The following is a 24,011-nucleotide window of genomic DNA, read 5'->3' on the forward strand; positions in this document are numbered from 1 at the left end:
GAGTTTTTCCTTGAATTTATTCAGTGTCCAGCATCTGAAGGCAAAGAGATGGGTCTAATCCATCAAAACAGTACAGCAATATTTAGAGAAGTTATTCAGAGTATTCTTCCAATATAGAAAATAAACTTTATATATAGTCCCCACTTTGATACCAAAAAAAAATAGCTGTTTTTTTCTTTTCCTTGTACAAAACATTCATCGTCAGCAGGTTACAGACAATTGGCTGTGACGAGGAGGTCCAGGGAATGGTGTTCGTCCCATAGTGGCTGGAAGTACAATGGAGCAATGTTGTTTGTCCATCTTAGAGAACCCCAAACAGCCACGCAGGAACCCTTTAAGTGTCTCTTTCTCCACTGAATTCACCGCATATTTTGTAAGATGTTCCTGAAGTTTTCCAGTTCTCGAATGCTTGTTGAAATCCTGTGTGTGAGGAAAGAAAAAGAGAAACATCACAGCAACACATGATCACGCCTTATTTGAAATTCCAGAGAAAGGGGCTGCTATCCAGGAAAGCTCCAGCAGTCCCTAGGAAAAGAGAATTTAGAATTTCACTAAATTAGATGCTGGTTACAGGGTATCCAGGGTAGGAGATGGGGAAAAGGGGTAAAGAGAAAGGCTCTTTGCCTGCCAGCTCTCAATTTCCACTGAAAACAGGCATTCAGAGGGTCTGTACGGCTCCCGCTCGCTGCTTCCACAGGCTGTGTCGACACAGCAAGAGAAAGGCAGAAGGAAGCCCGGCTTTGATGGGTTTGAAGGGAGATGCAGCAGGACCCCAGCGCTTCAGCACTGGCAGCAACATCAGCTGAAGGATCCTCTGAAAAACTTGTTTGCCAGAAACTCCAGGTCTGTCAACACCGCTAAGCGGTAATGGATAACCAGACAGTCTGGCAATCTCCTCTCCTTCCTAAAGGCCTCGTTAGCCTCTTGCTTTATTGCCAAAAACTCCTCATCCAGTTCTCCGAGGGCTGAACTGATGGATTCCTGCTAAATGCAACCACTGCAAATAGATCTGGGATGAACGGGTGGAAGCGAGAAGCTAGGAGAAGTGAGCATAGAACAAGAAAAGCATTGCTTGCCTGGGTACAATGAGCTCAGGAACACACAGTTCCTTAAAAATCAACGCATTTTTTCTATCTTTATACAAATGCTTCCTTGAATCCCTTACAGCAATGTAGAGTGCAAAGGAGTTGGCTTAAATCGTTCCAACTGCTGCACTCCACGTTAACGCCCGACACTGGAAAGGCTCTTTATGAGATGGTGTGATCGGAGCAGGAGTTAACACCAACACTGCTGGTAAGAAATGACTGCTGAAGCTTAAATGGGACGTAACACAGCAGCTCGTGTAAAAGGAGAGGAAAATGTCTCCAACTAACCTTCCAAAAGCATTAAATAAGGCAACAATTTCTTGTCTGGTCAGCTGGAATCCATAGGAAGGGCCGCTTCCAGGTATCTTTTCTATCAGGTTCTGAGAAAAGAGGATCTTCAGCGCTGTGCCCAAGCCCTGTGTCTGCACACAACAAACAAGACCATTTAATAGTGGGGAGACATCCAGGGCCTGACTCACATGTAGAACTTCTATTTCCCTCCTTCACCTTTGCAAGGATTCCTGTTGACATCGTCTTAACAGAGCAGGACCTGGATTTCACTACATGCAGGTTGGAGAAGGGAGCAGAACAGAGCCGGGACACTTTATTTATCGAGCATTACTGTGATGGCAAAGCTCCCCAACAGAGGCTTTCTCGCCGGGTTTGGCCATGTATGAAGTTCAGCGTGGATCTTGCTGAGCTCCCGGTTTTACAGAACCCTCTGCCTTGCTCACCAGAAGCTGACAAACCCTGTCTGCTGACAAACCTTACCTGCAACTTCCCCCACAGGCGACATTTGAAGCAGCCAACACAGTCCATGATCTTGGAAATATTCCTAAAGTGTAACCGAAATTCCTCCTAGGAGAAAGGACATTCAGGTTGATCATTGTTATGCATGTCCTAGGACTTCTTCCACGCGTTATTACAAATCCAATAACCTATTAATCCTGGGCTTCAGGCTACATTCAGTGGGAATGAGGAAGGGAAGGGCCTGCTGAAGCGGGGTCCTCAGCAGCAACTCACCCCTCTCCTCAAGGAACACCCTGTGATCTGCAGTTCAGAGAATGATTAAGGTTGGAAAAGATCCCTAAGGTCATCCAGTCCAACCATAACCCCTCAAGTTACCCCCAAGTATCCAAACTATTCAGAAAGCAAAATGAACTGGCAATACCTGATGGGACACCTTGAGCGTCCTGGGGTCCCTTTTGGACCTCGTGTTATCCCAGACACCAAACCTGTTTGGTACCAAGGTCCCCAAAGGGAAAAGCTGGCCAATTACCTTTAGTTTTGCAGCTTCTTTCTGATTCCCTGCAAAGAGTGAGTTTTCATCGAAATGCAGCGGAAAAGACCTTAAACAGAACAAGAAGAGGGTTTTTTAGCTCTCGACAGCTTGTTTGTATGGCTGAAGTCCAGATCCACAGAGCTATTGGGTCAGAAGCATGAATGAAACCAATGGGTTTTAGACACTCAACATCTCTAGAGAGACTTTCGGCCCAAGCTGCTTGTTTCTTCTATCTCTTGGAGGCCCTCAATTTTAGCTCACGTCTCACCTTGAGAGATTTTCAGCACTGGCGCTATGGTTTCTAAGCAGTTGTGGCCTCTTTTCTAACAGACGTAAGCACTGATGGGACAGGAGTGCAACAAGATCAATTCAAACGCTCATTTCCATTTAGTTCTGGTATCTTCCATTCCTCTTACTCTGAACTCTGTCCAACAGCCCAAACCTCTGTTCCAAATATGTTTAGGGTTCTTTATAGTCAAAACCATGAAGCCAGGGCTGGTTTTCCACAGATGAGTCAAACGGAGCCAGTTTCAGGGCTGACACGCAGAATCATGGAATGGTTTGGGTTGGAAGGGACCTCAAAGCCCATCCAGTCCCACACCTGCCATGGGCAGGGACACCTCCCACTGGATCAGGGGCTCCAAGCCCCATCCAACCTGGCCTTGAACCCCTCCAGGGATGGGGCAGCCACGACTTCCTTGGGCAACCTGGGCCAGGGCCTCTCCACCCTCACAACAAAACGTTTCTTCTAGGATCTCACCTGAATTTGCCCTTTTTCAGTTAAAAACTGTTCCCCCTTCATCCTATCCCTGCACTTCCTGATCAAGAGCCCCTCCCTAGCTTTCCTGTAGCCCTCCTTCAATTCTGCTAAATCAAAAAGGCATCCTAGACCATTAAACTGTGGGCTCAATTACCCTGTTTGCAATTTGAATACGGATACCAATGTACTCCCAGCTCTACTGCACAAATCACAATATCCCACTCTGACACCGAACCCAGAACCTGCTTCTCCAGATGCTTTAAGTGAAAGCCTAAGCACATTTAAGATGCCAGGGTTGAAAGAGCCGTTCTCCCCAGGTACTGAATGGAATTACTTGGCCAGATGGAGAATTTCCAGCAGCAGGTTCTTTGTTTCCGCATCGTGACTTTCGTTCCCTGTGTACAGCTGGAAGCCTGGGCGCTGGAAGAAGGGCAGCACTTTGGAAAGAGCCCGTAGCTCTATCAGGTACAGAAAATACAGGTTCTTGAGTCTTCGGGGACCTTCCCCACTGGTGATGACTTCATCAAATCTCTGCTGGAACTCGGTGACGTTGGGGCCCCATTTCTTCTCCGACCACGTATCTGAGAGAGCAGAAAAACAACAGTGTGAGGTGATGGGTACTAACCAGGGACATCTGGGCTTTGTAACACTCATAGCCCTCTCACAAACTGCAAAGTTTTAAGAGACGCAGGCTTTTAGTCCTGGAAGCTGCTGTAAGGGCTCCGCGGAGCCTTCTCCAGACTGAACAACCCCAACTCTCTCAGCCTGGCCTCATACAAGAGGTGCTCCAGCCCTCAGATCTTCTTTGTGGCCTCTTTCCACACGAGCTGAGCACAGACACTGACTTGGCTGCCTGTATCCAACCTTATTTTCCTAATCCTCCCTGCAGTCCTCACTTACCTCTTGCTTTGATGTTCCTCCTATCCTATCTCCCCACCCTAACACAGACTAACTCGCAGCAAGGCAGGGCCCGCGTGGGCTGCAGAGACTTAAATATAATTACTTTGTGAAATCTAAATTCCTGATCCAAATTCCAACAGCTGTCTCTAAATCTGTCAGGGTTGAAATTTAGATTCTTCAGATGGCTTCTTACAGACAAAGACAAGCAACAGCAATGGAAATGGCACATGGAAATGGATCCAGGGTCTTGAGGAAGCCCAGCCAAGCATTTCGCAGTCTAGGTGCACTAATTGCTAAATTGACCATCAAAAAGGGAGTCTGGGAAGGACAGCCTGGATCCACTGTTAGAAACCCACTCCAAAATAGCCTTGGAGGAGGAATAGAAGGAATACATGCCGGAAAGTTAGTTACAGTCCAGCCATTTTCAGACCTGAAGGTGCGTGGTAACTGCATTCCCAACTCTGTTACGCATCCTGCGTGCCGAGAGAGGGAAGAGAAGGGTGCAGAAGCAGACCTGAACCCTGCTGCATCACATGCCAGCTAGCATTTAGCAGGGTCACAGAAGCACCAGTTTAGGATTGATGCAGGAAAGCTAAGGCAGAAAGCAACACTTACCTTGTAAAAGGTACCTGGCGCTCAAATGGATGTTGATGCTTGCATGGAGCCCAGAAATGAGTCTGTAGAAAGCTCGTTTCTCTACACAGACACCTGAAATAAATGGGTACTTTAAGACAGAACCATAGTATAGAATCATGGCATCATTACAACTGGAAAAGATCATCAAGTCCAGCTGTCAAGATACTAAAAGCATACATTGAATTTCCCCTCCCGGCTGTGGGGCAGAACTCCAGCCCCTCCTGAGCATGGCCAGTAACTCCCACCCACCCCCTGACCATCTTCCCTTCATCCCAACGAGATCAACCAAGTTCAGGAGAAGGATCTACCTTTCAGCCACTTGTAGAATGTGTGCCCTGGAAACAAAAGGGAAACAAGCACATCAGTTCACGATGCCTTGCAGCAGAAGGAGAGCTTTAAACACACAGTGTCATGTTTTAGGCTACCTTTCAGAGCACAACAGGATGATACAGGAATGAGATGGGGCAGTACCTTCCCCTCACCCCCAAGCGCCACACTTACATGCTTTTTAAGCCCCTCTAGGGATGGAGACTCACCACCTCCCTAGGTAGCCTTTGTCAGTGCTTCACCACTCTTTCAGTAAAGAAGTTTTTCCTGATGTCCAATCTAAACCTCCCCTGGCACAACTTGAGGCCATTTCCTCTCATTCCGTGACTTGTTACCTTGGAGAAGAGACCAGCACCCTCCTCACCACAACCTGGTAGCTGCAGAGGGCAATAAGCTCTCCCCTCAGCCTCCTCTTCTCCAGGCTAAACAGCTCCAGCTCCCTCAGCCGCTCCCACAATCCCTGGGCTCCAGCCACTCCCCCAGCTCCGTTCCTTTCTCTGGATGTGCTGCAGACCCTCAATGTCCTTCTTGGATTGAGGGGCCCAAAACTGAACCCAAGATTTGAGGTGAGACCTCACCAGCAACATGTATAGGGGGACAATCCCTTCCCTGCTCAGGCTGGCCAAGCCAAGGCTGATCCAAGCCAGGATGTGGTTGGCCTTCTGGGCCACCTGGGCCACTGCTGACCCATGTTCAGTCACTGTCATCCAGCATCCCCAGGTCCTTCTCCACCAGGCAGCTTTCAGCCATTCTCCCCCAAGCCTGGAGCATTCTACAGGGTTGTTGTGAGCAAAGTGCAGGACCCAGCACTGAGCCTTGTTGAACCCCTTCCCACTGGTGGCAGCCCATGGATCCAGCCCGTCCGGGTCCTTCTGCAGAGCCTCCTGCCCTCAGGCAGACTGACACTCCCACCCAATCTAGTGTTATCTGCAAACTCACTGGAGGAGCACTTGTGACACTTCTGTGACTACCTTTAACTAGGACTGGTGCTCTGAAAAACCTGCCGGTGCTTTCTAAGACTTCTGCACAAGGATGCGCTGGCCTCAGGGACAGGGAGCTCAGCGGGATCTCTCCACAGGGTCTCAAACACAGCAGCATTTCAAGACAGCTTCTGCTTTTTTCCTGAATAATGATTTTGCTAACCAGGTGTGTTATCTAATGGTACGGCTCAAGACAGCGAGATAAAGATGCCACGTTTGTTCCTGTTATCAGTAAAAACAAGCAGAATGCCACTCACCTCCGTCATCTCCTGATGGAAAAAAAAGCACGAGTGGAGGAGGGAGAGAAAAGAGGAGATAAAAATTACACATGAGCAACATTAAACACCAAAGCACAACCATTAGGATGGCTCTTAATCTGTCTGACAAGAGAAGGAGCCTCTCCCCAGGGAGGTTTTGAAATGTTCTGAACATAGAAACATCGTCTCAACCTGCAGCAGTGAACACACCAGATGAGCAATGCTACTGAATCATCTGACCCACGCAGGAGGGAGCTGTATTTGCAAAGGAAATCAAACTGCCACAGCGTGGAAGCAGAGACCAGAAGACAGGGGACGTAAGTGTCTACCTCTACTGGAGATCCCCTGTGTGACTTCTGACAGGGTCCTCAGGGACCCCATCCCTGCTTCCTGCAGTTTATCAGTCACTTCCAGAATCTTTAGGGTTGGAAAAGACCCCTAAGCTCATCCAGTCCACCTGTCAGCCCAACACCACCGCGTCTACACATTTTCTGAACACCTCCACTTGCAACAAGTCTCACAGGTACCAGGTCAGATCCTCTGCTTTCCTGTCCTGCCTCCTCACCTGTGGAACAACTGTCTCTTCCGTCCCTCTCCCTTCACATACCTGCGTTATTTCCTTCGGATCTGGCCCTGAACAACTGAGGTGGTCAAGGGAAGCGCTGATGTTTTAAAGGACTTTGTACGTGTCCATCACCAGGCCTGCTCTGGGAGCACCACTTATTTGCACAAGAGTCAAAAGAGGGAGGAAAGCACCAACATCAGGAGATCCTCCAGAGGGAACTGTCGGAGTGACGTTCAAGTCAAACAAAGAGGGAGTAAAACTGATGATGTTCTGGATGTTTGGGCAAGACAGGGGGTCAGAACACTTGGGGTCTCTCAGCAGCTTGGGGCAAGAAGCTCTCCCGTTTCCAAACCCCTCCCCTACTTTCATTTACACATTCAGCCCTAGCATCTAGGGCAGAACTTCTCCTACTGGGTGGTTTCCACACATGATCCCAGCCAGGTTCTCACTTCAGTCCATCACGGATGCATTACTGAGTGCAGAAACCAGGGACCCAGGATGAGCTCAGTCCTGCTCCCAGCCCCTCCAAAGCTCACATTCCTTCCAGGATCAGACCTCCTTTCTGTGTGACGGACACTACAAAGCCACACTCTCAGGTGCCCTTGTGTTAGCCATAAAATTCTGCACTTCATAAAGAGCTACAATGCATTTCTCATTCAGCAGAAGTAGCTGGGAGAGCACTTCTTCCTGGAGCAAGGATCAACACATGACTAAACCACTCGGTGAGATAAATAAGTGACTCACCTCTACCAGATGCCAAAGGTCTTTTTACGTTCTGAGGCCTAAGAGGAAAATAAGAAAACATTTAAATAAGGTATGTAAATCAGTGACTGTCTCACTGCTGTGCGGAAACAAAGCACAACACAAGTAGTTATTTCTCTGCAGTCCAATAGCCCCAGGAGCTCTTAGATCTTCTCCTGTGCTTTAGATGTACTCAGAGAGGAAAGGTGTAGAGCAAAATGTCACTTTCTCTTTTTTCTTCTTTCTTTAGAAAGAACAGCTTGGAAAACTTAAGCGTCTACACAGGCACTAGTGGGCATTATCCCACAGACTTGGTGTGACTCCCTCCCGAATCACAGAATCATGGAATGGTTTGGGTTGGAAGGGACTTTAAAGACCATCCAGTCCCACCCCTGCCATGGGCAGAGACACCTCCCACTGAATCGGGGGCTCCAAGCTCCATCCAACCTGGCCTTGAACCCCTCCAGGGATGGGGTAGCCACCCCTGCTCTGGGCAACCTGGGCCAGGGCCTCCCCACCCTCAGCGTGAAGAATTTCTTCCTAATGTCTCATCCAGATCTTCCCCTCTCCAGTTTAAAGCCATTCTCTCCCATCCTATCTCTCCATGTCCTTGCAAAAAGCCACTCCCCAGTTTTCCTGCAGCTCTGAAGAGGTACTGGAAGCTGTTATAAGGTCTTCTCTTCTCCAGGCTGAACAACCCCAACTCTCTCAGCCTGGCCTCCTACAGGAGGTTCTCCAGCCCTCGGATGGACTTGATTCCACTGTCTTTTCACCAACACAGGTGTTAAACAACACCGGTCCCGAAACCAGCCCCTGCAGAACACCACTAGCAAAGGCAGACTGGGACAAATGGGGAGGGGATCACAAGAGATCCCAGCAGGCAAGGCTACATACCAGTGCCCACCAGTTCTGCGCATCACGCCCAGGAGCAACCCCATCAGCAATCCAGTCAGCAGACAGACTGGGAAGAGAGCTCGCCTGACCCGTGCGATGGCCAGGGAGGACAGGACCGTGTGGCCAGGACACATGAGATGTGCGCTCCCTGCCAGGCTGCTGCTTTGTCACACTGCAAAGCTGCCTGGGGAGCCTGTGCCAGAGGAAGCTGTGGGCCAAGGAGCAGCCAGGGGGGTCTCATAGAGTGGCCACGCGCCTCGCGTCCTCCCGTGACAGCCCTCACAGCACAAGCGTTGCAGCAAAGGTGGAAGGACGGGGATTAATGGAGCTGTTAAAGCACATGCAGCCCCTCCGCAAAAATCTGCGCCTGCAGGCTTGTGGAACCTCTCTTCCAAAGCACCTACTTGAAGCAGTTTTCTTCATAAATACTGTTCCAAATCTTCCAAGCGTCCGGTCCTTTGTAGCCAGTATAGCGTTCAGGATTCAGGAGTAAATCCACGTACTCCGCGTCAGGAGAATCGATGCCTGCAAAGCAGAGCGCTGGGTCAGTGACAAGAACTTCTGAAGGCAAACAACCTCTTCCAAGGCTGATCCAGCCACCCCTCCACATCCTGAACAGCCCGGCCAGCACAGAGACCTGCTCAGCCCTCTCCAGAGAGGCAGCTCCGTAATATTCGCTAAGCATCAACCCGCTGCAGCAGGGCAAAGCTCTCCGGGCTCCAGAGCACACGGCCACGGATGGCAAAGCAAGCTCTGAGCACGCTCCATCCAAGCTGCTCGTTTGTTAAACACGGCGAGAGCAGCGACAAAGCTTTGTTGGAAATATTTGCCTTGTGTTATTTTCAAAATACAGAGGGCAGGGAGGTTAGAAAAGAGAAGAAATGCTACGTGTGCTCCAGGCACGCTGGAATATTGCACGTTGGCCTGAAAGATCTGCAGAGGTGCTTAAAATGTCACTACAGGACTTGTTGGATCAAACAGGTCCCAGTACCATCAGCTTCGCAGAAGGTGTCTGAAGAGTCATCGTGCCGTGCCCACTGAAGCACTGCCTGCTGGGTCTCCTCGCTGTGAAAAAAGTGGAAAAGGGCTGTCAGAAAGAGCACTGACACCAGGTTTCCTTCAAGACAAGTCAGGATTGTGGACAACAAAGTCAAACCTCAAAGAGCCATCGACAGCTCCAAGTTTCTTGGCTTCTTCGCATTCTTCAGCAAGGTTATTGGCTTCTTCTGAATACTGGGTTCAAAAGCAGAGGGGTGGGGAGAAAAGAGGATTAAAAAGCAGCTTTTCTGCTGTGACAGCTCTGCCTTTAACACTCTAACCAGTTTAAGCATCAGGAACACTGCTGTGATTGATCTCATAGGATGCCCCTCTATTCCTCTCTTGTGAGACCTCATCTGAAGTCCCGTGTCCAGTTCTGGAATCCTCAACACAAGAAGGAGATGGAGCTGTTGGAGCGGCTCCAGGGAAGGCTACAAGGATGATCCAAGGGCTGGAGCAGCTCCCATATGATGACAGGCTGAGAGTGTTGGGCTTGTTCAGCCTGGAGAAGAGAAGGCTCAGAGGAGATCTTATAGTGACCTTCCAGTACCTGAAGGGGCTACAAGAAAGCTGGAGAGGGACTGTTCACAAAGGCTTGTGGTGACAGGACAAGGAGAACAGGTATAAACTGGAGAGGGGCAGAGTTAGGCTTGATATAAGGAAGAATTTCTTCACCATAAGAGTGGGGAGGCCTTGGCACAGGTCACCCAGAGCAGTGGTGGCTGCCCCATCCCTGGAGGGGCTCAAGGCCAGGTTGGATGGGGCTTGGGCAGCCTGATCCAGTGGGAGGTGTCCCTGCCCATGGCAGGGAGGTTGGAACTAGATGATCTTTAAGGTCCCTTCCAACCCAAACTATTCTATGATTCTATAAGCAGCATCATTTTGTGCACCCAGACAGAACCTACCTTGTAACTTCCAGATCTGATTCCACCAGGGACTTCATCCTGAAAGACCAAATTGAGGATGTGTTAAATGTGGCATTTCAGTCTAATCTGATAAGGAAGGTCACCACAGTTTCTACAAGCTAGAACTAATGATAGCACCCAGCTTCATTTCAGGCATTCTTGGGATTATTTTTGTACAGCCCAGGAGCCTCACCATGGACCAGAAGCTTGCAGGAAGCTTCTCTCATCATAAAGCCAAATACTTACCTATGTACATTACAATACGTTATAAAAGCAAAATCATACGATCATAGAATGGTTTGGGTTGGAAGGGACCATAAGACCATTCCGTTTCAACACCCCTGCCATGGGCAGGGACACCTCCCACGGGATCAGGGGCTCCAAGCCCCATCCAACCTGGCCTTGAACCCCTCCAGGGATGGGGCAGCCACAAGAAAGGAAGAATTTCTTCACCATGAGGGTGGGGAGGCCCTGGCCCAGGTTGCCCAGAGCAGGGGTGGCTGCCCCATCCCTGGAGGGGTTCAAGGCCAGGTTGGATGGGGCTTGGAGCCCCTGATCCAGTGGGAGGTGTCTCTGCCCAGGGCAGGGGTGGGACTGGATGGGCTTTGAGGTCCCTTCCAAGCCAAACTATGCTATGATTCTATGATTCTATAATCAATGATCTCAAAGGTCTTTTCCAACCGTGTGATTCTATAAGACAACCAAGAGCCAGATTTAGTCTTAGCAAGAAGCAGTCACAGCGTGAACCACTTTGTTCCATCAAAGACTGTTCTTTACACTTACACCACAACCCATTCTGGCTCCTCCACAGCCTAAGGTTTAAGCAATGCTCTCAGTGGTTTATTTTGATGTTTCACAAGACTCTTCTTCCCAAGCAGGTCAGCAGCCTTCCAGGGACGCGATGTCAGGTTTGGTTTTGCTTACCCAAGTGTGAGGCTGGGGAAGCCAATATAAACTCCAGAGGACCTGGAACTGCCTCTGGTCAGCTGCTCCCTGGCATCCTGGTTCCCGGAGATGCCGACACTCCTGGGAGGAGCCCAGGGGCCTCCTCAGATACAGCATCTGCCAGGCTCTGATACACATCATTCCAAAACATCCCTTTTGCCACTCCATCCCATAATGTCAGCCCCACACAACCCAAGCACTATGCATGAGACAATAGGCCCTAAATTCTCTGCAACTTCCATCTCTCCTATAAGAAAGAAGGCAGTAAAACCACTTCTCTGCTGCCAGAGCAAATACTGCGATGGCAAGCAGCATAGGAAAAGAAAAATTAAACAATGAGTAAGTGTTATTTTTGTTGCTTTCAGAATGAAACGGACCCAAACCAGAATAATTAATAACAGCAGTGACACAGTTATTATAATGAGTGCAACTTGTAGTTAATATACCAGAATACCTTTAGTTAATACTTACTAAATTCTAGTTAATATTAACTTCTAGTTAATAAACCTAATTGTAACATTTGATAGGAGTGGTTGGACTTGATAATCTGGTGGGTCTTTTCCAACCTGGTGATTCTATGATTCTATGATTCCTACTTCTTTGGTAGCCATCATTACCAAAGCCATGCTTTTTTAAGGAAAATAGTATTTAAACAAAATTTGGGGTTATTTTAAAGGGGAGCAGGGATCGTGATCTCATTTTGGGTTCACACAACAGCAGCTTTTTGGAGAACAGGAAAGCGAAGGACTCTTTTTAGAGGGGTAGAGGAGTTGAAGGCTGAGGAGACGAGTTCTGATTCACTCACTTTCTCAGCCCCTTCTTTTCAGGCAGACACCTGCAGTCAAGATGCTTTCTTTCAGCAAACCAAACCCTTCTGTGCAGGACGCAGGGACAGGAGTGTCTGCTTTTGTACTGAGAAACAGAGGATTCTGAAAGAGCCATTTCACACACGGAGAGGGCTGGAAAGGACCTGGTCAAATTTGTCAGCCAAAACTGCAAATCACGGTGTAGCTCTTGGGCCAACAGGGTGAATATCCTGGCAATTAAGACCAGAAGCACTTCCTGGAACAACAGTGGATTTGCTCAAGCCCCATCTCACTAACACCAAACGCAGAAGAGTGATTAGGGCAAGTTTTTGGCCATTCACAGAGGATCTCCTTTTAAAAGACTTTCTTTAAACTTTCAGAACGTAGCATCTTGGCCTTTCTCCTGGATCCCAGAATTACTGCACCTAGAAAAGCTCTGTCAGAGCCACAGTTTTGCCACAGCTACAAGAAGGAGAAGAATAACTCCTACGCCTGCTTCCTCCTCTTGGTCTACAAAAGCCAAATACAGAGAAGGAGTAAAAGAATGGACTGGGTACTTACAGATGGGCAGGGCTTTACAGCACAGTCTCTTATTCCACAGTGACTGTTGTCATTCCAAAAAGGACACGGTTTATTTAGATTTACCTACAAACAACACATTGTCCTGTTACACATTCCTGCGATGCAACCAAGCCAACCCTCCACACCACAGTCCACCAGGACATTTCTCAGTGCAAGACTTCAAACAACAACACTTAGCTCGAAGTTGAGAGCAGTGAAAGTGGAAACAGATTGTGTTATGTATTTTAAGAAACCTGATCACGTTTATTCGCTTGTTCCGTATGTGAGATGGATGTGCCTGCAGAGCCTGGGCAGGACTGTTTGTGGTAACGCAGAAGATGACACACAGGCTACTGATTCCTGATCGCATCCTGTGGCTCCTGTTGAGCAATGACAGAACTGTGGTTTGGCCAGGCAGTTTGTAGCCTTCAGGAGCCAACAGTGACTATGGGACAATGTTTGGCCTTGGAATATTGCTCACTTCCTTCTCTGTGAATCCTAGGGGAATTTTGCTACCCATTGGTTTAATTTCTTTGGTTTGGACATCTGGTGACTACACCTTCTCGTTAGAGGAGCAGGAAGAGGACGTGCTGGGGCCTGGCTGCCTTCCTCCCGTGCTCAGAGAGCAGGTCGTGGGCTGTCAAGTCATCTGTGTTCTGGACCCGCTGGTGTGGGCTTGATGGGAACAAAGAATTTCTTGGTGTTTACCAAATCGATCGCTATTGCTCAACGTCCTTGTTATCAGTACAGGTTACCCCCTTAATCCTCACTTTGCAGTTTCTTCCAGTGCTTTCACACACAGACATCTCCATTCACGCTTCATTCAGACCAATATTAGTATTTTTGCTACAAAACCCAGCACCGGAAGGGAAAGAACATCAACTTTTTTAACAAATCCTACACTGTCTTTTCCGTAAGTTGGTATCACGCATCGTTCTTCCAAACCAACTAACAGTTAATGAGACTTTGTGGGTTTGGCAGAGAGGGGGAGCAGGGAGGAGCTCTACACCAGTGATTTTACACACAGGCACGTTCTAGTTTGCAGTGCAGGGAAGTTAGGACCTTTCTAAACAGTTCCTACAGAAGAGTGAACACCTGTTTTGTCTGCAGAAACAATCAGGCAGCAGTCACTGTTCCCTCTCTGCAAACACTATGTGTGTTTGACAGGTAAAACATTGCCACAGAGCCCAAACACACTCAAACAAACCCCACATTCAGTCACACACATGTAGTCTCACTGAATGGAGAAGAATCCATCCAACAATGATGGTCAGAAACAGCACCTGATGGTTTGGTAACCAAATCAGGCTTTCCATGCTGATGGGGAGACACCAAGGATACTCCCATTATGCCACGGGGTTCCCCAGTCATCACCATTTTTGAGACCCAGCTCAAGAGAAGTAATTTCATTGGTCTGCTCCTTCGGTTGTTAAGAGGGAAAAAATGCATAAAAAAGTACTAGGAAATTAGGATGAATTTTTTTATCCAAAGGGTGGTCAAACCCTGGAATAGGTTTCCTGGAGAGGCAGTCGATGCCCCAAGCCTCTAAGTGTTTAAGGGGCATTTGGACAACGCCCTTAATAATTTGCTTTAACTTTTGGTCAGCCCCAAATTGAGCAGGCAGCTGAGCTGCATGATCACTGTGGGTCCCTTCCAACTGAAATCTTCCATTCTCTACCTTTAAAAACATCCAATGCCTTTTAGAAGTATGTTGACTCACATTAAGATTCTCCTAACGAGGTAAGAGTCTGACTGCATTGCTAAAAATCAGTATTAAAATGGGGGCACTTGGTTTTAAAAAGAACAGCAGTAACTTCAAGGAAAACTTAAAAAATCAAAGCAGCAGCATTCAAAATTGATGCAGTAATACAGCAAAAGGAGGTGTGAGAAAATTACCTTGTAGTATCTAAAATAGTCACTTTCCAGAAGCTCATTCAGTCTAGGAAAAAGCTTGTAGTTGTTGAAGGCATCGATGGTTTCCACATCACAGGTGCAGTCATCTAAATGACCAGTTACCTGGTGGATAAAATAAGGATATGAACCACATAGCCAGTACTTTTTAACACTGCAGGCAACAAAACAATTCACTGTTTTCTTTCTGTTTGGCGGTGAGTCAACCAGATAAGTTTACCGTCATTAAATCATCAAGTTTACTATCATTAACCACCAGGAAAGCTGGGGAGGGGCTCTTGATCAGGGAGCGAGGGGTAGGATGAGGGGGAATGGTTTTAAGCTGAAAGAGGGGAGATTGAGATGAGATCTTGGGAAGAAATGTTTTCCTGTGAGGGTGGGGAGGCCCTGGCCCAGGTTGCCCAGAGCAGGGGTGGCTGCCCCATCCCTGGAGGGGTTCAAGGCCAGGTTGGATGGGGCTTGGAGCCCCTGATCCAGTGGGATGTGTCCCTGCCCATGGCAGGGGTGGGACTGGATGGGCTTTGAGGTCCCTTCCAACCCAAACCATTTGTCTGATTTAACCACAGCCACAGCAACTGGCAGTCTCCCCGCCTCACAGAGCCGTTTGGCATGAGACGTTTGCTCTAAATCTGATGCAGAAAGCCAAAACGTTCTTGCATCATCCTGAACAACTCAAGAAGCTATGTGCAAGCCTTGAAGGGAACAAAAAAAAAAAAAAAGTAAAAAAAAAAAAAAGTAGTACAAATTCAGCTATGGCTTCCTGACACGTACATTACCGTCCAGATGACAAAGTTGCACAACAAAGAAGTCGTTTTGCTTCCCTCCCATCCCCCTGATGAGTGCTTGGGGAAATCACCCAGGCCAAAATGATGAGTATTGCTTCTCATCCCCTCCCAACAGCACGCCAGGGACTTTTTCTGGATTTTGATGTAGCAATAAAACACGCAGCAAGCTGCCGTTGCCCGGTGTAAGACAAATTCAGGGGTTCTTTTAAACTGAAATTGTTGATTTAGGAAGCAAAGAATGGGATGTTGACAGAGTTCGTGATCACAGAACGGGTTGGGTTGGAAGGGACCTTAAAGTCTATCCAGATCCAACTCCCTGCCACGGGTAGGGACACCTCCCCCTGGATCCAGTTGCTGAAAGCCTCGTCCAATCTCGCCTTTTACACCTCCAGGGATGATGATAAGAAACCCTCTTGCCACTTCTGTCCCAGAAAGCTTGTTAAACTCCCAGTAGCAGAGCGTGTGGAAGTGATGCACCTCACACTGCTGTTCTAGGGGTTTATGCCCACTCTCTGCCCTACAAGAAAGCAAAGACAAGCAGAATAAGCCTGGAAACACCAGCACGAGCAGCTCCCTCCCCTTGAGAGGCTGGAGAGTGTCCAGCGAAGGGAATGGAGCTGGAGAAGGGGCTGGAGAACAAGGGTTATGAGAAGTGGCTGAGGGACCTGGGGCTGTTTAGCCTGGAGAAAAGGAGGCTGAGGGGAGACCTCATTGCTCTCCACAGGTCCTGAAAGGAGGTTGTGGTGAGGTGGATGTGGAGTCTTTTCTCCCAAGTGACAGGTGACTGGATGAGAGGAAATGGCCTCAGGTTATGCCAGGGTAGGTTTAGATTGGATATTAGGAAAAATTTCTTTACTGAAAGAGTGGTGAAGCCCTGGCAGAGGCTGCCTGGGGCAGTGGTGGAGTCTCCAGCCCTGGAGGGGTTCGGAAAAATGTAGCAGTGGCAGTTCTGGACATGGTTTAGCAGGCACGGTGGGGTTGGGCTGACAGTTGGAGATTAGAGGTCTTTTCCTCCCTCAGTGATTCTATATATGATTCTTTATGACCAAAGTCACAGAAATTTCATCAGTCAGAACCAGGAAAGAGAGGAAAATCCTGCAAGCCTTAAGAAAAAGCCTCCCTGATTCCAAAGCAAAGGTGTGACTCCAACCTTCACTATGTCATTATGTACAGAGAGAAAAGAAAGTGCTACGTGAGAAACATGACCCAGCCGCCCTGACACATTTCCGGAGCCCTCAGATAACTCACTAACAGCTACACACCAATCTAAACCATTATAATTACCCCTGTAGAAATGAAGTTCCCTGCTCTCCTTTCCAGAAGGTGAGCAGGAATGGAGCTCTTGCCCCAAGTCACACAAAATGGGGATGGGGGGGGAAGAAAAAATAACCTGGATTAAGCAGACAGCACCTTGAAGGCACGTTTTTTTTCCTGCCACCCTGACAGAGAGGGAAGGAATCCAGGCTCTAGATCCTTCATTGCAGGAATGAGCATTTTAGAAACAGCTTTTGTCAAAAAGGGGTTTGGTGTTTTGGACTCGGCCACGCTGATCTAAGGGGAAGAGAAACCCATCAGATCACGTCAGAACAGCCTCCTCCACTCGTGCAGACAGTATTTGTAGAGACCTCATAATCTGGAGGCTCACTTCCAATTCCTTATGGTCACATTGAACCCACTGCCTCATCCTCAAATACCTACGGTGTTCTGCCATGCATTTTGCAAGGTAATGAGAGATTAATAGCACAGCAATTAAGCTTTCCACTAGCCTGAATCACCCTTGTAAAAACCAGCAGCAATTTGCTAATCCAGTTACCCAATTTAAGGCTGTTTCAAAAGTAAAACACTAAAAAATACCCAAACAACTCACCAAACCACGAAAAAAAGCCAACCGCATTTTTTATCTTCTGGAAACCCAGCATCCTTTGAAGCAGGCAGTTACAGACTGGGTCTAGAAGTGGCCCATGAAAAAATCCGTGGATAATCTTCAACTGCTCTCCATACCCACGCTAGACAAATGTCACTCCAAGGAAGTGGTTTGGGTTGGAAGGGATCGTGAAGGTCATCCAGTCCAACCCCCCTGCAATGACCAGGGGCAGCTTCAACTCGATCAGGTTGCTCAAAGCCCCATCCAACCTGACCTCGAATATTTACAGGGATGGGGCATCCACCAGCTCCCTGGACAACCTGGGCCAGGGCCTCATCACCCTCAGCAAAAACATTTTCTTCCTAATATCTAGTCTAAACTTCTCCTTTAGTTTAAAACCGTTACCTGTTGTCCCGTTGCCACAAGCCTTGCTAAAAAGTTTTTCCCCATCTTTCTTATCAGCCCCCTTTAAGTACTGAAAGGCTGCAATAAGGTCTCCTCAGAGTCTTCTCTTCTCCAGGCTGAACAGCTCCTCTCAGCTCCAGCCCTCGCACCAACTTTGTGGCCTCCTCTGGACTGGCTCTGACAGGTCTATGTCCCTCCTGTGCTCAGAGCTCCTTCCTCCAAGGATTTCAGCGAGACTGTGCAAGAATGGGCAACCTCCCTAAGCTGCCCGTGGCCGGGAGCTATCGCTGGCTGGCTCACCTCCTTGAGCTACGTCCCTAAGCCACCAAGTTCAGCCAGGCCTGGCGACACCACCTGTATGTGCCCAACCACCAAAGTTCACAGGTGACGGAGTAAAGGAGACAGCGTTGAGAGCCAAGTCTTCTCAGAGACCAAGGTGAACACCTCAGTGAGCTACACCAAACCCCACTGACCCACTTCGAGACACAGGAGAGTGGGCAGTAGCAGACACTTGGCAGGGCATCTTCTTCATCCCAGAAGTTCCTGCTTGCTCCCTGCGTGCCTTCCATCCCAGAAGCTATTTCCTTCAGCCCTGTATGCAGCCAGAGCCTCACTTGGTTGGGACTCAATTACTGCTCTCGGAGCAGTTGAGCTCCAGCGTGTGTCAAACATGCCCTGCAATGGGTGCTGCCTTACAACACATCCCCTCCACCTCCCTAGAATGTTTATCTACATCTTCATCCAGTGCTAATTAGAACAGTTGTTTGAGATGAAACATAAACCGATGCGGTCCCAAACATGTGCCGTGCGCTTTCTGGCACCTGTGAATCAGCGAGCTGAGTGGTGACGCTGGGCTGCCCTCCACCCAGCAGGGGTGTGAGAGCCTGGCAGGAGCCCCACGGGCAGGGCTGGGTTTGCCCAATGGGAAGAGATGCAACGGAGCCGCTGGGATGGACGCAACGCAAGCAGCTCCGGCTGCTGAGTAAGCAACAAGTCCCTCTCGTCCTGTCCCCTGTCCCTTGGGAGAAGAGCCCAGCTCCCTCCTCTCCACAACCTCCTTTCAGGGAGTTGGAGAGAGCAATGAGGTCTCCCCTCAGCCTCCTCTTCTCCAGGCTAAACACCCCCAGCTCTCTCAGCCGTTCCTCATAAGGCCTGTTCTCCAGCCCCCTCACCAGCTTCGTTGCTCTTCTCTGGACTCGCTCCAGAGCCTCAACATCCTTCTTGTGGTGAGGGGCCCACAACTGAACACAGGATTCGAGGAGCGGTCTCACCAGTGCCGAGTACAGAGGGAGAAGAACCTCCCTGGACCTGCTGGTCACGCCGTTTCTGGTACAAGCCAAGATGCCATTGGCCTTCTTGGCCACCTGGGCCACTGCTGGCTCATGTTCAGTCGCTGTCAACCAACACCCCCAGGTCCTTCTCCTCCAGGCAGCTCTCAAGCCAGACTTCTCCTAGTCTGTAGCACTGCACAGTGCTTCACCTTCTTCCTTCACCTCTGCTCCAGGCTCCTCTGGGTTTGCTCTCTTCTGTCTCTCCCTACCTCCTTCTGCTTCCTTGACTGCCACAGAAATCATAGAACCGTGCAATGGTTTGCGTTGGAAGGGACTTTAAAGCCCATTCAGTTCCAAGCCCCCTGCCGTGCCCAGACGTACCCTAATGACAGCGTAATGACCACAGAAATGCTCCTGGAAAACCAGCCAGATCATAAATCCAGTCCAAATCCCAGTTCACCAAACACCAGCAGCACATCACCTCAACACAGCTACACCGGTCTGTAACAGTGACTAAGTGATAATCACCAGGAACGCGGAAAATTGATTCATGGCTGTTTAAAGCATTAATGCAAACAGAATATCTGTGTGGAAGATGAGTTCATAATAAAGTTCATAATATCATAGAATTGTTAAGGTTGGAAAAGACCTCTAAGGTCATTCAGTTCAACTGTCAGACCAACACCACTCTGCCTACTAAACCATGTCCCAAAGTGCCACATCTATATGTTTTTTAAACACCTCCAGGGATGGAGACTCCACTACTGCCCTGGGCAGCCTCTGCCAGGGCTTCACCACTTTGTCAGTAAAGAAATTTTTCCTGATATCCACTCTAAACCTGCCCTGGTGCAACTTGAGGACATTTCCTCTCATCCCACCACTTGTTATATGGGAGAAAAGACACAACACCCACCTCACCCCAACCTTCTTTCTGGGAGCTGCAGAGAGCGATTAGGTCTCCCACCAGCTTTCTCTTCTCCAGGCTAAACACAGCTCAGCTGCTTCCAGAACCCCTGGGCTCCAGCCCCTTCCCCAGCTCCGTTCCCTTCTCTGGACGCGCTCCAACCCCTCAAGGTCTTTCTTGCAGTGAGGGGCCAAAACTGACCCCAGGATTCGAGGCGCAGCCTCACACTTTTGCTGGCCACACCACAGCTAATGGATTGAGGAACTCTGATACTGCAATGTCATGTAGTGCTAATGAGACAGATTGGAAAGCAGAAAGAGTACATGAAAACTGAGGGGTTTTAGTAACAGATGATTGCTTCTAACAGAGGTTCCAGGACTGGCTTGCAGCCTCTCTAAGTAAATGAAGAGCTAAAATAACAGCCAAAACCAGCAGGTGAGGTATTGCTCTCAGTAGCAGAGATGGGAGCACAACACCCCCTCCAGAACCGTGTCCCGCTTAAGTCAGCATCTGAAATATTAAAACACCAAGTGCTCTCAAAAGCAGCCCTTGTCAACTGTCCCAACGCTGACTGACAGGCAAGTCAAAGCTCTTCCATGCACCCTACATCAACGTTTCTTCACCTGATAAGCCCATGAGAACGCAAGAGATGGTTCCTGGGTGGAAACCAAAAGCTGTACCCAGGCTTTCAAGTACACAACCAAAGGAGGGTAAAAATTAACACTTAAGGCTCGTCCTATATTTTATATTGTGGTGAATAACAACCACCAGACCTGTTCCACACGAGATGATCAGCAGATTATTTGTCACAAAGACATCAAGCAGCCCTCAGGTGTGTTTTAAGAGGTTAGGTGGTTAGCAAGGCTCAGAAGCGCTCCCCTACACAACACGTCTTCCCAAAGGCAATGAAGTCTGGACCTGAACACTTGGACCGACAGCTAAATGAAAGCGTGCGCTGCTCCACTAACAAGCTCCATACCACGCTCCTGCCACACACCTCAGTCCTTAGGAAACAAACTTCACTGTTAAGCAAGAAGCTTACAAGCCAAAAGCGTGATTCTAGAGAATCGAAATCTGTGCTGATAAATTCTATATCAGCATAGCTTCTGTTTACCATTTCCACATGACACTGTCAGAGCCACCCAGAAGGCAAAGACAAGCGCACAACTGCATTTGTTTTCCTTCTTCAGTCTCCATTCCTGACTCACTGTCAAGCATTAATACAGCCAGAGCAGGCTCTTTTTTTTTAAAGGCAACAAAAATAAAACACCAAATCCCTTCTACTGTCTTCACTCCTTGATCTTGCAAATGTGTTTGTGCAAAGTTAAGTCAAAAGGCATCTGCACAGAGACCATTCCCTGAAACCCAACTGCCTTGTCTCATCTCTAGGTTGACAATCATAGAATCATGGAGTACTTTGGGTCGGAAGGGGCCTTTAAAGCCCATCCAGTTTGACCCCCTGCCATGGGCAGGGACACCTCCCACTAGATCAGGCTGCACAAAGCCCCATCCAACCTGGCCTTGAACACCTCAGGGATGGGGCAGCCACCACGGCTCTGGGCAACCTGGGCCAGGGCCTCCATCCCAGGGCCAACACACCTGACAGAAGCAGGATCGCTCTGCTCCATCCCATCCCATCCTGTCCCATCCATCCCACCCCTGAGAACCACAGAATCACAGAATGACCAGGTTTGGAAGGGACCCACAAGGACGAGTCAGAGTCCAACTCCCATCCCATCGCATCCCATGTCCATAGCAGAAGCAGTGTCACTGTGGTCTATCCCATTCTATCGCATCCCATCTCATCGCATCCCACAGAATCACAGAACATCCAGAGTTGGAAGAGACCCACGAGGATCATTGAGTCCAACTCTTATCCCATCCCACACCATCCCCTTGACAGAAGCAGTGTTGCTCTACTCCATCCCATCCTGTTCCACCCATCCCATCCCAACACATCTCATCCCATCCCACAGAATCCCAGAATGTCTCGAGTTGGAAGGGATCCATAAGGATCACTGAGTCCAACTCCCGTCTCATCACATCCCAAACCATCGCCCTGGCAGAAGCAGCATCACTCTGCTCCAACATATCATGTCACATCCCACTGTGTCCCACCCCACTGCATCCCATCCTACCCCATTCTATCCCATCCCACTGCATCTTATCCCATCCCACAGAATCACAGAACGTCCCGAGTTGGAAGCGACCTACAAGGATCATCGAGTCCAACTCCCATCCCATCCCACACTACCCCACTGGCAGAAGCAGCGTCTCTCTGCTCCACCACATCCCATTGCATCCCATCTCCATCCCCATCTCCTCCATCCCCATCTCCTCCATCCCCATCTCCTCCATCCCCATCTCCTCCATCTCCGTCCCCACCCCACCCCATCCCCATGCCCATCCCCATCCCATCCCTTCCCCATCCCCTCCCCATCTCCATCCCTGTCTCACCCCATCCCCATCCCAACTCTATCCCATCTCCATCTCCATCCCCATCCCCATCCCATCCTTATCCCATCCCATCCCATCTCCATCCCCTCCCCATCTCCATCCCCATCTCCTCCTTATCCCATCCCATCTCCATCCCCTCCCCATCCCACTCCATTCCAATCCCACCCCATCTCCAACCCCATCCCACCCCATCCCCATCCCCACCCCCATCCCACTCCATCCCAATCCCAATCCCACCCCATCTCCATCCCCATCCCCATCTCATCTCATCCCATCCCCATCCCATCTCTATCCCCATCCCCATCTCATCCCCATCCCATCCCCATCTCATCTCATTCCCATTCCCATTCCCATCTCATCCCATGCCCATCCCCATCCCCATCTCATCCCATCCCCACCCCATCCTCATCCTCATCTCATCCCATCCCATCCCATCCCATCCCACCCCACCCCCATCCCCATCTCTATCCCCATCCCCATCCCCATCTCATCTCATCCCATCCCCATCCCCATCCCATCCCCATCCCCATCTCATCCCCATTCCCATCTCATCCCCATCTCATCTCATCCCATCCCCATCCCCATCCCATCCCCATCCCCATCTCATCCCCATCCCCATCCCCATCCCATCCCCATCCCCATCCCCATCCCCATCCCCATCCCATCCCATCCCATCCCCATCCCCATCCCATCCCACCCCCATCCCCACGTCCCTGGGTCTCTGGTCCCCGCGGACCCCGAGCTCAGCCCCACCTGGCAGAAGCAGCGCCTCTCGGCCGCCCCGGGCTGCCCGCGGGACGCAGCCGCCCCCGGGCCGAGGAGGAGGAGGAGGAGGAGGAAGGGGGGGGACCCGAAGGCCGCCAGCCCCGCCGCCCCGCGCCCCGATGCTCTCCCCGCCGCCATCGCCCCCTCGCCCCGCCCCGAGGGAGACGAGTCCGCCCCGTCCCACCCCCCGTGGGCAGGGACACCTCCTGAGACAGCCCGGCCCTTGGAAAGGCCCCTCCCCGGCTCTGCTGGAGCCCGTTTCAGCGCTGGCGGCTGCTCTGAGGGCTCCCTGGGGTCTTCTCCAGGCTGAACAGCCCCGCGTTGCTTTCCCTGCAGAACAGCAGCACCGCGACAGCCACCCAGAAACACCGAACGAGATAGGCTGGAAGGGACCTTAAAGGCCATTCAGTCCCACCCCTGCCACGGGCAGGGACACCTCCCACGGGATCAGGGGCTCCAAGCCCCATCCAACCTGGCCTTGAACCCCTCCAGGGATGGGTTCTTCACCCTCATCGTGAAGAATTTCTTCCTAATGTCTGGGGCACCTCCCCTTCACAGACAGGCTGAGAGAGTTGGGGTTGTTCAGCCTGGAGAAGAGAAGGCTCTGAGGAGACCTTAGAGTGACCTTCCAGTACCTGAAGGGGCTCAAGAAGTGATAGGGAACAGGACGAGAGGGAATGGCCTCAAGCTCCACCAGGGAAGGTTCAGGCTGGACATAAGGAAAAAAATTTCATGGAAAGACTCATTGGGCACTGGCAGAGGCTGCCCAGGGAGGGGGTTGAGTCACCTTCCCTGGAGGGGTTTGAAAGATGGGTGGATGAGCTGTTGAGGGACATGGTTTAGTGATTGATGGGAATGGTTGGACTCGATGATCCGGTGGGTCTCTTCCAATGTGGTGATTCTATGATTCTATGATTCTAAGAAGAAAGCTGGGGAGGGACAGTTCGCAAAGGCTTCTGGTGATAGG

General features: G+C 49.8%; 1 protein-coding gene across 1 annotated transcript; it reads right to left on the reverse strand.

Annotated features, from left to right (window-relative positions):
• ERO1A (endoplasmic reticulum oxidoreductase 1 alpha) lies at nt 1–23,182 on the reverse strand. Its single transcript, XM_069858422.1, has 16 exons — nt 23,033–23,182; nt 14,579–14,698; nt 12,683–12,766; nt 10,371–10,409; nt 9,584–9,660; nt 9,419–9,492; nt 8,832–8,952; nt 7,537–7,574; nt 6,228–6,239; nt 4,972–4,998; nt 4,643–4,735; nt 3,462–3,708; nt 2,365–2,434; nt 1,857–1,943; nt 1,374–1,507; nt 1–420 (listed from the first exon to the last, which is right to left on the reverse strand). The coding sequence occupies exons 1-16, from the start codon at nt 23,180–23,182 to the stop codon at nt 360–362; spliced, it is 1,434 nt and encodes a 477-aa protein (XP_069714523.1). The 3' UTR covers nt 1–359.
• Nucleotides 23,183–24,011: the final 829 nt, after the last annotated feature.

Source organism: Phaenicophaeus curvirostris, chromosome 5 (assembly GCF_032191515.1).
Source record: "Phaenicophaeus curvirostris isolate KB17595 chromosome 5, BPBGC_Pcur_1.0, whole genome shotgun sequence".
In the NCBI taxonomy this organism is placed as follows: Eukaryota; Metazoa; Chordata; class Aves; order Cuculiformes; family Cuculidae; genus Phaenicophaeus; species Phaenicophaeus curvirostris.

Excerpts from the sequence above, each read along its gene's own strand:
- ERO1A (XM_069858422.1), bottom strand. The coding sequence starts at position 23,182 with ATGGCGGCGGGGAGAGCATCGGGGCGCGGGGCGGCGGGGCTGGCGGCC. Across the intron at positions 9,493-9,583 it reads GCTGTCGATGGCTCTTTGAG|CGAGGAGACCCAGCAGGCAG; the intron begins GTTTGACTTTGT and ends CTTTTTTCACAG. Across the intron at positions 4,736-4,971 it reads ATTCTACAAGTGGCTGAAAG|GTGTCTGTGTAGAGAAACGA; the intron begins GTAGATCCTTCT and ends CATTTATTTCAG.